This window comes from Pan paniscus, chromosome 10, assembly GCF_029289425.2.
Source record: "Pan paniscus chromosome 10, NHGRI_mPanPan1-v2.0_pri, whole genome shotgun sequence".
Lineage (NCBI taxonomy): Eukaryota > Metazoa > Chordata > Mammalia > Primates > Hominidae > Pan > Pan paniscus.
Genome location: NC_073259.2, coordinates 78,442,937 through 78,453,196, shown reverse-complemented (window position 1 = coordinate 78,453,196; position 10,260 = coordinate 78,442,937). Strand labels below are relative to the sequence as shown.

General features: G+C 39.1%; 1 protein-coding gene across 1 annotated transcript in view; it reads right to left on the bottom strand.

Annotated features, from left to right (window-relative positions):
* Positions 1–6,525: 6,525 nt before the first annotated feature.
* Positions 6,526–10,260, bottom strand: part of KCNMB4 (potassium calcium-activated channel subfamily M regulatory beta subunit 4) — a 64,654-nt gene continuing 60,919 nt past the window's right edge. The window contains exon 3 of the mRNA XM_003808735.5: positions 6,526–7,241. Within this exon, the coding sequence (XP_003808783.1) occupies positions 7,073–7,241 (169 nt within the window). The 3' untranslated portion in view covers positions 6,526–7,072. The remainder of the gene's footprint in view (positions 7,242–10,260) is intronic.

Here is a 10,260-nt window from a genome sequence, read left to right as displayed (position 1 = left end):
CATTCATCAGCCTCATTAGTCATGCTTTGGGAAGCATAGAGGGGAAAAAAAGATAAAAACCTTTGTAAAAGTTACTCTGAGTCAGAGACCTGATAATGAGACACAGAATACATTTTATATATTTCAAACTTCTTGGAGATAGAAATGTTGCATCTTTTTAACAAATGCATTAATAAAAAATTACCCCAGTTGTTTTCAATGTTGTACAGGGACCAGGCAGAAAGGATCATGTTCTTTGGATTTCCTCTCTGAGAAGAAAGTATCCCAGTAATTGCTTTGCATCAAAGAGAAGACACATTTTTTTTTTAAATAATGCTGGAAATTGCTAAGTATGAGGAAGTGGAGACTTTCAAGATAGCCATATTTTGAAAGTTATTTAATACTGAATAAAATGGAGAATTTGAAGAATCTTGAGTTTATTAAATAGACAATGAATTCAGAGGTGATTTCTTCTGAGTTGGAGTTCTGGAAATAAAAACAACTTGCCAATGATAGAACTTCTGAAAAGGAAAATCCCAATATTTTTCTAGTCTTAGACTGGTGGGGACTAAGTTAGAAGCATCTGATAAATAAAAGCACAAATTTTTAGGAAAAATTAGTTTTGAGTCCATTTTTCCTTTTTGCTGCACTAATGCTATACTACCATCATCATCACTGTTATTATCACCATCATCACCACCACCACCACCACCACCATCATCATCATCATCATCAGTATTTGTGGATCAGGCACTGTGCCAAGTACACATTTTGCATGGTCTCATTTAGTCCTCTCCAATGATATATCAATATCAGCCTCATTTTACAGTTGAGATAACAAAGCTGTAATAGAAATTAGGTAGCTTGCCCAAGATCACACAGATGCCAAAAGGGAGAGCCAGGATTCAAACTCAGACTGTTTGGTTCCAAAGCTCTTATTCTATGCCTCTTTTCTCTAGATTATCCCTCATAAGGAACCAAATTCATTCTAATAAGCTAGTAAGCTATTATATCCCTGTCCCCTTTTTTAACACCTTGTGTAGCCTTCTGAATATTTTATTTCCTACAATTTTAAAAACTTCCATATGATGGGAAACTCAATACATTTTTTTTTTTACAACTGGAATACATTCAGAGAGATGGAAATTCTATTTTTTTTTTTAAAAAGGGTACAGATTCTATTGTATATATTCTTTGAATATTTCAAACTCACTTGGCTATCTCTAAGTCCCACTTCTGTACTCCATACTGTAGGATAGACCTCTCCCCTTACCTTCCTGAAATATCTCCCTATTTTGCAAAGCAACAAAGCTTCCCTTACGTTTTTTTCTTTTACTGATTTTTAAGAAAATTCTGATTAATTTAAATCAGTAAAATAATTGAATTAAACTAAATTAGGTAAACTTCAATTTTAGATAAATAAAAATGTAAAGAATCATCTAAATTTCAGGAAACTATCATCTTTTTAGGTCCAAGTCTCTTCTCATACTCAATACAAAATGTAAGATGTATAGAAGAGGAATGTAGGAAGGAACTGATAATCCTCCCCCTCGTTCATTCTCCCTTTCCTCATTTTAATAATAAAATCTCTGTCCCAGGTTTTAGAAGGCATGGCTGCTCAGCAAGAGGTTCCTCTGCAGTTAATTTCTTACCAAAAGAATATACAAACTTGATGTGTGCAACTTCTATCTCATTTTATTCAAATGTATGTGCTTGCCCTTTACTTTTCTCTTCTCCATCCCACAGGTTGACCACTATGAAGAGGACACTCTAGGGAATGGCAGAATAAATGGTAGAATAAGTATAATAATAATATAAAATAATAATAGAGTAAAAATAATGGTAGAATAAATATAAGTCCCTGGACAATTTCATGGGCTACCTCCTGATGGCTACAAGAAAGAAAATAAATTATCTTATTGGAACTACAGTATTTGGGGGTTTCTCTGTTACAGTGGCTTAGCCTACACCCTAATAGTTTTAAATTCAGTACCAGAATATTATGGACTAAGTTGTAGGCCCCCAAAATTTATAGGTTGAAGGCCAAAGCCCCAATGTAACTATATTGGAAGATAGGGCCTTTCAGGAGATAATTAAGGTTAAATGAAATCATAGAGAGGGGCCCTAATCTTATAAGACTGGTGTCCTTATAAGAGAACACTGGAACACACAGGGAGACATTAGGGGCACAAGTGCCTAGTGTAAGGACACAGCAAGAAGGGAGCCATCTGCAAGCCAAGGAGAGAGGCCTCAGGAGAAACCAAACTTGCCAACACTTTGACCTTGAACTTTTGGCCCTCAGAACTGTTAAAAAACAAATTTTGGTTGTTTAAGCCACCCGGTCTTTGCTATTTGTTATGCAGCTCTAGCTGACTGATACATAGGAATGGAAAAGTGCCATCATAACAAAAATCTAAAATATGTGGCTCTGGTATTGTGTTGCCAGGCAACCGGCAGTGTGGAAACAGATATTGCAGGATGAAAAACTAGAGACCCTTGTTATGTTTTGACCAATCACTAGGTAAAACTGACACCAGCAACAATTTGAAAGGCAGACTAGCTATGGGGAAAGCAGTTAGAACCAGAGTGGTCAATGTATATTGGTGGCTCCTTGCTGATGTTTTTAGTGAGGTACTATCAAAAGTAGTTGCTGTAAGATCAAAAAATAAAAAGTTTGCAAGTAGATAACACCATGCCCTGAAGTACAATTGCTTCTGCATTCAAGGGAGCAGGAGATGTGACTATTATTCAGTTTTGTTCAATAGTCACCACTGTGGCTGGGCGCAGAGGCTCACGCCTGTAATCTCAGCACTTTGGGACGCCGAGATGGGGGGATCACCAAAGGTCGGGAGTTCACGATCAATCTGGCCAACATGGTGAAACCCTGTCTTTACTAAAAAATACAAAAATTAGCCAGCAGAAGCCTGTAATCTCAGTTACTCAGGAGGCTGAGGCAAGAAAATTGCTTGAACCGGGAGGCAGGGGTTGCAGTGAGCCGAGATTACGCCACTGCATTCCAGCCTGAGTGACAGAGCAAGACTCCGTCTCAAAAAAAAAAAAAAAGTCTCCATTGTGTTACTGGTCAGACAATGGGAGTCATTTCGGCAGAAAAGATCAGATGAAGAATGTTGCATCACCACTTAAACTCATTGTTGGAGAAGACTTCAAGATGGCTGCCATTAATTTGAGGGACAGAGGTATGGGCCAAGCACAGTGACTAATAAATAACACATTGCTGGCTTAAAGAACTATAACTAGAACAGCTCTTTGGCTGTGGCTACTTTCACATGAACTGACTGAAAGCAAATGAACCAGAAACCTCTAGTATTTTTGATAAAATGATGTCACCAATGCTATCATGACCCTTAAGATGCCAGATGAACTTCCTCCTCCCAAAATTCATAGAAAATTACCACGAATTCAGTTCGGATGCTGAGACTGATAATGCCACACACACAAGAAATGGGTATAAAAAGGTTTATTACTCACATACTGAGACTTTCCAGGGAGATAGGGCAGGCTCCCAGGAGGGTCGAGAAACGGCTTAATTGGTTTGGCTTTTATCCGTCTTAGAGTGTGAGGCTGGGGTGAAGCTTCCTGCATGCATGCCAGGGCTTGCGTGATTTGAACTTCCTGCTGGGGCCAAAGGAGGAGGCACCCATGCTTCCATCAGCTTGCCCAGATGTGCAGCATAAGGGAGAAGGGAAAGGTGAGTCTTGAAAGATGTCAGCAGTCAAACATTAAAAACGGCATTGAAGTCTTTATTACAGTCAAATGAACTAAAACCCCGGCCTATAAAAGCGTATATTTTTCAGTCTCTAAGGCAATCTAGGTCTAAAAGTCTGCACCAGCAAGCAGGGGCTGCAAAAGCTGTGATGTCCCTCAAAAGTTTCAGATGGGGCCACAGAAGCTGACGAGCAAGACTTTCCTAGAGGTCAAACTAGGGGCCACAGAAGACAATGGACAAGGGAGTTTCTCCTAGATAGCAGATTCATGATTTCACCAAGGAACACTTTCTGCTGGGCAAGGGATCTCCATCATGCCTGCTCAGCAGATTATCATGGCATGGGCCATTGGCTGCTATCATTTTTGTCTTTAACTCTAGTATTCATTCCCCTCTTTTTAGCTTTAGTAATAGAACCCTTTCCCTGGAGTTTTAGTAGGGCACATGCCCATCTAGTTAGAGACACGTCCCAGCCTTTCTTGAAGCTAGGTATAGCTATATAGTAAGTATTCATGAATGGACTGTGGGCAGAAGTGATGGCTGTAATTTCCTAAAAAGGAAATGGCTTGCTCCAACTTCTTTTTTCACAGGCTAGGAAGTCTTGAGCCAGCTTTGACCATGGAAAGAACAATACCCTTGGGTATTAAGAGAACTAACAAGGTAGATGACTCCTATATCCCTTGAATACCTTGTGAAATGAAGCTACTTCTGGATTGCTATGTGAGAAAAAAATTAATTGTCTTACATGAGCCATCACATTTTGGGGTCTCTTTGTTACAGCAGTTTAGATCATTTTCTGATTTATACAAAAAGAGGATGAAAACATTAAGAAGGTAAGCTTATTTACCTTTTATGACCTTAAAATGTCCTCTGCTTGTTCTTTTGGGTTTTACCTTTAACAAGTATAAATAAGGTGCTTCAAATTTAATTGGCTGTAAGCAAGTAAGACCTTAAGACTACGTGTGACCTTATGAATTCAGTGTGCTTCTCCCCTTTTCCAAAAATCAACCTACAGAATACAGTTGCATATACTTTTTCGGGATAAATGGAAGCGTTTAGTGTAAATGCATGAGTATCAAACTGATAAATGAAAACTAAGATTGATATATATCAACTTCCCCTTTTTTCAACACAAATGTATATCCATGCACTATTCTAATCTACTACTCTGTAATCAATTAATCATAGACAACTGAATAAAGATAAAATGGATAAAGCAGACTTCGTTGCAGAGATGATTATTTCTCGGACTCCCAGTTTCGTGTTACTCTATGCTTCAGAATAGTTCACTGTGTTGCTAAGACAACAAGGATGCTGCAACCGGAAACTGGGATTGAAGTCAAGGCACTGGAGCTGCCTCAAAAGATGTCATAAATAGTGTGTTCAAGGCCTTTTTCACAGTGAAACTGTAACTTTTGAATTAGAAAAAAAATTATTGGAGCCAAGCACGGTGGTGCACACCAGTAACCCCAGATACTTGGGAGGCTGAGGGAGGGGGATCGCTTGAGCCCAGGAGCTTGAGGCTGCAGTGTATTATGATCACACCTGTGAATAGCTACTGCACTCCATCCTGGGCAACATAGCAAGATCCCCATCTGTTAAAAAACAAAACACAAAAATAAACAGAAGAAGATTATACTCAATTCAACACCTTTCCACAGACTATGATTTTCAGTTATTCACATTCTAAGATTAAGAAAACATTGGCCTGTAATCCCAGCACTTTGGGAGGTGAGGTGGGCAGATCACAAGGTCAGGAGATTGAGACCATCCTGGCTAACACGGTGAAACCCCGTCTCTACTAAAAATACAAAAAAAATTAGCCAGGCGTGGTGGTGCGTGCCTGTAGTCCCAGCTACTCGGGAGGCTGAGGCAGGGGAATGACTTGAACCCAGGAGGTGGAGACTGCAGTGAGCCGAGATCGTGCCACTGCACTCCAGCCTGGCGACAGAGTGAGACACCATCTCAAAAAAAAAAAAAAAAAAAAAGAAAAAAGAAAACATTGGTATGTGGACTAAAGGTCAGGAAACCATCATTCCATATATACATATTACAGCTCCATGGAAATAACTGAGGGGAACTTGTCTTTAAATTCCAGTTTACCTTTATTCTAATAGAGGCATGTCTGAAGAGTATCAGAAGAAAACAAATGAAATTAGGTTGTCAGTTTTTCCTCCACTAACGATGCACATCTCACCTAAACAAAGGTTTGATTCTATGTAGTAAATAGGTTTGATGTTCACTGAGACCTGCGATTTGATACTTGGAATTTGAGTTTATAAAAAGATACAAAGAAATATGGTCTTCTCAATCAACTTTTGATAAAGGCACAGAAAGCTCATCAGTAGCAATGATGTGAGCTGGGTTGCATCTCCAGGTTTGTCCAAGCAAACTGCACAATGGCAGCAATCCCCCTGGTTTTAATACTCATAACATCAAGGCAAGGACAAAGCAAAAAAAATGCTTGAACTGATTTTGTTGTTTTTTTCTGACCTACAAAAAGAAAAAAAAAAATGAAAACAGCGTTTCACTAAGCTGAAGAGTGTCCTTCACATCATGTATATTGTATTGCACACAAATTATTTTAACTCCATCAAAAACAACAAGAACAGATGAATAAGGAAGCCCAGTGCTTTTTGAGATAGAAGCCTTCTTCAGAATCACCTCCCTCTCTTAAGAAGTAATCTGGTGAAAAATAATGGTTAGGCAAAGGCAGGTGTTGGAGGATATGTTTTCCCAATCTTTTAGAATCTCTTGCTTAAGAGACACAGAGGTGACTGGAGACTGAGTTACCAGTATACTATTCATTTTCCAAGCAGACGTCAAAAGATACTCTTTAATAGTGGAAACTGAGGGTTACACAGTAAGGTTCAGACTTCAGCAGGAATCCTTGTTGTCAAGTAAAAGTTTAACCTAGCAGAAGCAAATGAGACCCAGATGTCCTCACCTTTTTTTTTTTTTTTTAAACCCTGGTGTTCTAAGCATAAAAAAGGAAATAGAAAATAACACAGACCACTCTATTTTAATATTTTTAAGTAGCATAAATCATAATGGTTTGTATACTACACTGTACAAATAATATACTGTTACTTTTGAAAGAAAATGAACTTCTTATAGGGTTTTCTGAAATAGTTACTCCATACAGCTAAGAGCTTGACCCTTTAGCCATTGCTACAGCAGATGGAATACAAGCTTTGAGGTTCCAAGTCTTCCAGTTGTGCCTGTTTCTGTTGCCACTGAGGGATGAGCCTCTCAGAGCCCTGTCGTGGCCCTGTCCATCTCCTTCGCCAGGAAACACAGGTTCCGCAGGTGGACGCGTGCCGATGAGTACAGCTTCTGTGCTTTGCTTTCTACAAGCCTCCTTCCCCTTTAAGAGAACTTGCGCTTCTTCATGGCTTCCGCCTTGACCGCCAAGCTCTTGGCACAGATGGTCAGGACCACAATGAGAACGCCCACCACAAATGTCACCAGGGGCCAGAGGAAGCAATGCAGGAGGACAATCTCATCATGAGTGCGATGCAGAAGCACATCGTCTGGTCTGCAAGACAATGGAGAATAAGAAAGAAAGGGCAGTCAAATGCCTTGGCACTGAAAAACTCTTTACAACCTAAAGCCAAACTTGCTTTCCATAACCATTATTGAAAGTAAAGGCTGCACTCTGACTATAAACACTGTATTTTTGTGCTTCAAACCCATTACAGAAAGTTTTGAGCTCTTGAGTCAAGTAATTGGTGCAAATTTATGTATTAATTATAATTTACATGTTACAAAGTGTCAAAAATGTATCTCTTATGCTATCATTTTTCTTCATTCTAAGTTACTTAATGTATTCCACTTTCTCATTCATCCTCTAATGTCCATTGGTCAAGGGGCTTGAATCAGTCAAAAAATTACTGATGGGTGAGCATTCTCCAACAAATCTGAACTAGACCTCAGCTCATAGGTGTGGCCCAAATGATCTTAATTCAGATTAAAAAAAAAAAAAAAAAAGGTTAGTTAAAGCCACTGCTTGAATTTAGTCAGAAAGACAGCTGGTGTAATTCTCAGGGCAACTCAGCTTCACTATGTAAGTTACAGGTTATTAATAAGCAGACAATGGCTGAATGAGTGCCTTTTTCCATGCTTCTGGGTGAAATTAGCCATCATTTTAAAACACTGACCACTTTCTTAATAAATCTCACAAAGTCCTAGCAATAGATTTCTGTCTTGTCAATGTGAGGCTCTATTTTTCAATTCCTGCATTGGTCCCATTCACAGAAAGTGAAGATGAGATGTGCTCCACAAGCCATGATCTCTAATCTTTGGCCATTAGAAAGAGATCCTGGAAATCTAACTTTTTTCTTTTTTTTGAGATGGAGTCTCACTCTGTCACCCAGGCTGGAGTGCAGTGGTGCCATCTTGGCTCACTGCAAGCTCCGCCTCCCGGGTTCACGCCATTCTCCTGCCTCAGCCTCCTGAGTAGCTGGGACTACAGGCGCCCGCCACCACATCCAGCTAATTTTTTTTGTATTTTTAGTAGAGACGGGGTTTCACCATGTTAGCCAGGATGGTCTCGATCTTCTGACCTCGTGATCCGCCCTCCTCGGCCTCCCAAAGTGCTGGCATTACAGGCGTGAGTCACCGCACCCGGCCGGAATTTTAACTTTTTAATACAAGAGGTTTACATTTTGTAAGATATTTCCGTTTCATCCACAAGGTTTGCCCTGTTACACTAGAGTAGCTATGTTTCCTCCAGAAAAAAAATGAAAATAATGCAGAATAATGAGTCCAATTGCCCTTAAGAACATCAAAGCCTTCAGAGCACAAGGGCAGTGCATCTAACACAGAAATGCATTCCTGAAAATCACTCATTAGTCACAGCTCTCATAATTCAGAACCCATTATTTTCCCTGAAGATTGACAAAGGGTGTTGGGTATTTCTTTTTACTTATAGTGGAGCTATCATGTGCCATTAACATAAATAGTTTTACAGACAGGCTTTGAAATTACAAAATCCTTGCATTTTTTCCTTTGATGCACAGTGTAATTTCAAATTTTGCACATAATACAAGATTTCTATTGATGTTTTATTTCAAATAAAATTTATATTAAGTAAACGCAGAGTCATTTTAACAATTAGGCAACAATCATCCCAGCTTTCAGAAATTGCCTTTTTTTGGAATTCTTATAGCACTAAATTATCTCCAAGACTTGTGCTACCATTAGTATATGTGTATATATTGATGTATATATTCTTTTCTTCTGTAAGGCCCATTAGGGCTATGACATTGTCATTGCTGCTATTCTACAAATAGATGTTGCTACTGAGAAAGAGGAGCCTGCCTCTGTTGCAGACTTATTATCCATGTAAATTTTCAAGAAACTTCATGCTTGTCTAAAAAGTTTAAAAAAGTCAAGGCTGAGGTCTAAAAAAAGAGTCAGGACACAGGATAGCCAGAATCATATTTAAGAGTCTGAAATCCCCATCCCTGCACTGCCGTGATTCTTTTCCCAGGCACAGTGCTCATAGCTGTCAAAAACCTCTCCCTAAGTGTGAGGGAAGGTAAAAGCTGTCTCTCAGGTTGCTCTTTCCTTCTTTCTGTGAAGGACTATTATGCTCCTCCATAATCTACTGATACAAAAATGAGTCTTAAATTCTTCATCAAAATGGCTAAGGGTGCACAACAATGTGAATTTTACTTAGTATCACTGAAGTGTACATTTTAAAATGGTTAAGATGGCTGGGCATAGTGGCTCATGCCTATAATCCCAGCACTTTGGGAGACAGAGGCGGGCAGGATGCTTGAGATGAGTTCAAGACCAGCCTGGGCAACATAGCGAAACCCTGTCTCTACAAAAAACTACATGCCTGTAGACCTAGTTATTTGGGAGGCTGAGGTGGGAGATCTCTTGAGCCCAGGAGGTCGAGGCTGCAGTGAGCCACGATCAAGCTGCTGCACTCCAGCTTGGGTGACAGAGTGAGACCCTGCCTCCAAAAGAAAAAAAAATGGTTTTGATGTTAAAAAAAAGAAAAAGGATTCAGGGTGAGGGACTTGGATTTTTTAACATTATTTTAATAAATGTGCATGCAATTTCCATAAGTAATATGTTTTTGCAACTAATTTGCTAGTAAAATGCTTCAGCGTGGATCCTCGTTTGTATTCATACTCCAGTCACTCTTAACTGATGTTGAATGCTTTCACAATATTGTGCAATTGAGCCAGAAAAATAGCCCAGATGACAGTGGTGGGAATCATACATATTTTCTGAAACACAGTTTGAAGAACATGTACCAAAAAAGAATGTGAGTAAAAAGAAGAGGAGGAGAGAAAAATAATAACTGGAAAATGCTGGACCCAGATATTTGTTTTATTCAGAAACTTCTTGGCATTCCACCTCCTACCAGAGCGCTTGGAGTAAAACTTTATTTTAATATCTTAAATGACAAAACAACATCAGTCCCTCCGAGTTAGCTATACTGAATTTGTAATCACTTCAAAAGCGTTCTTTGAGGTGCAAATGTTATATATAAATGTACACATTTCTTTAAAAATAATTCATGTCCGTTTCCACTTCCT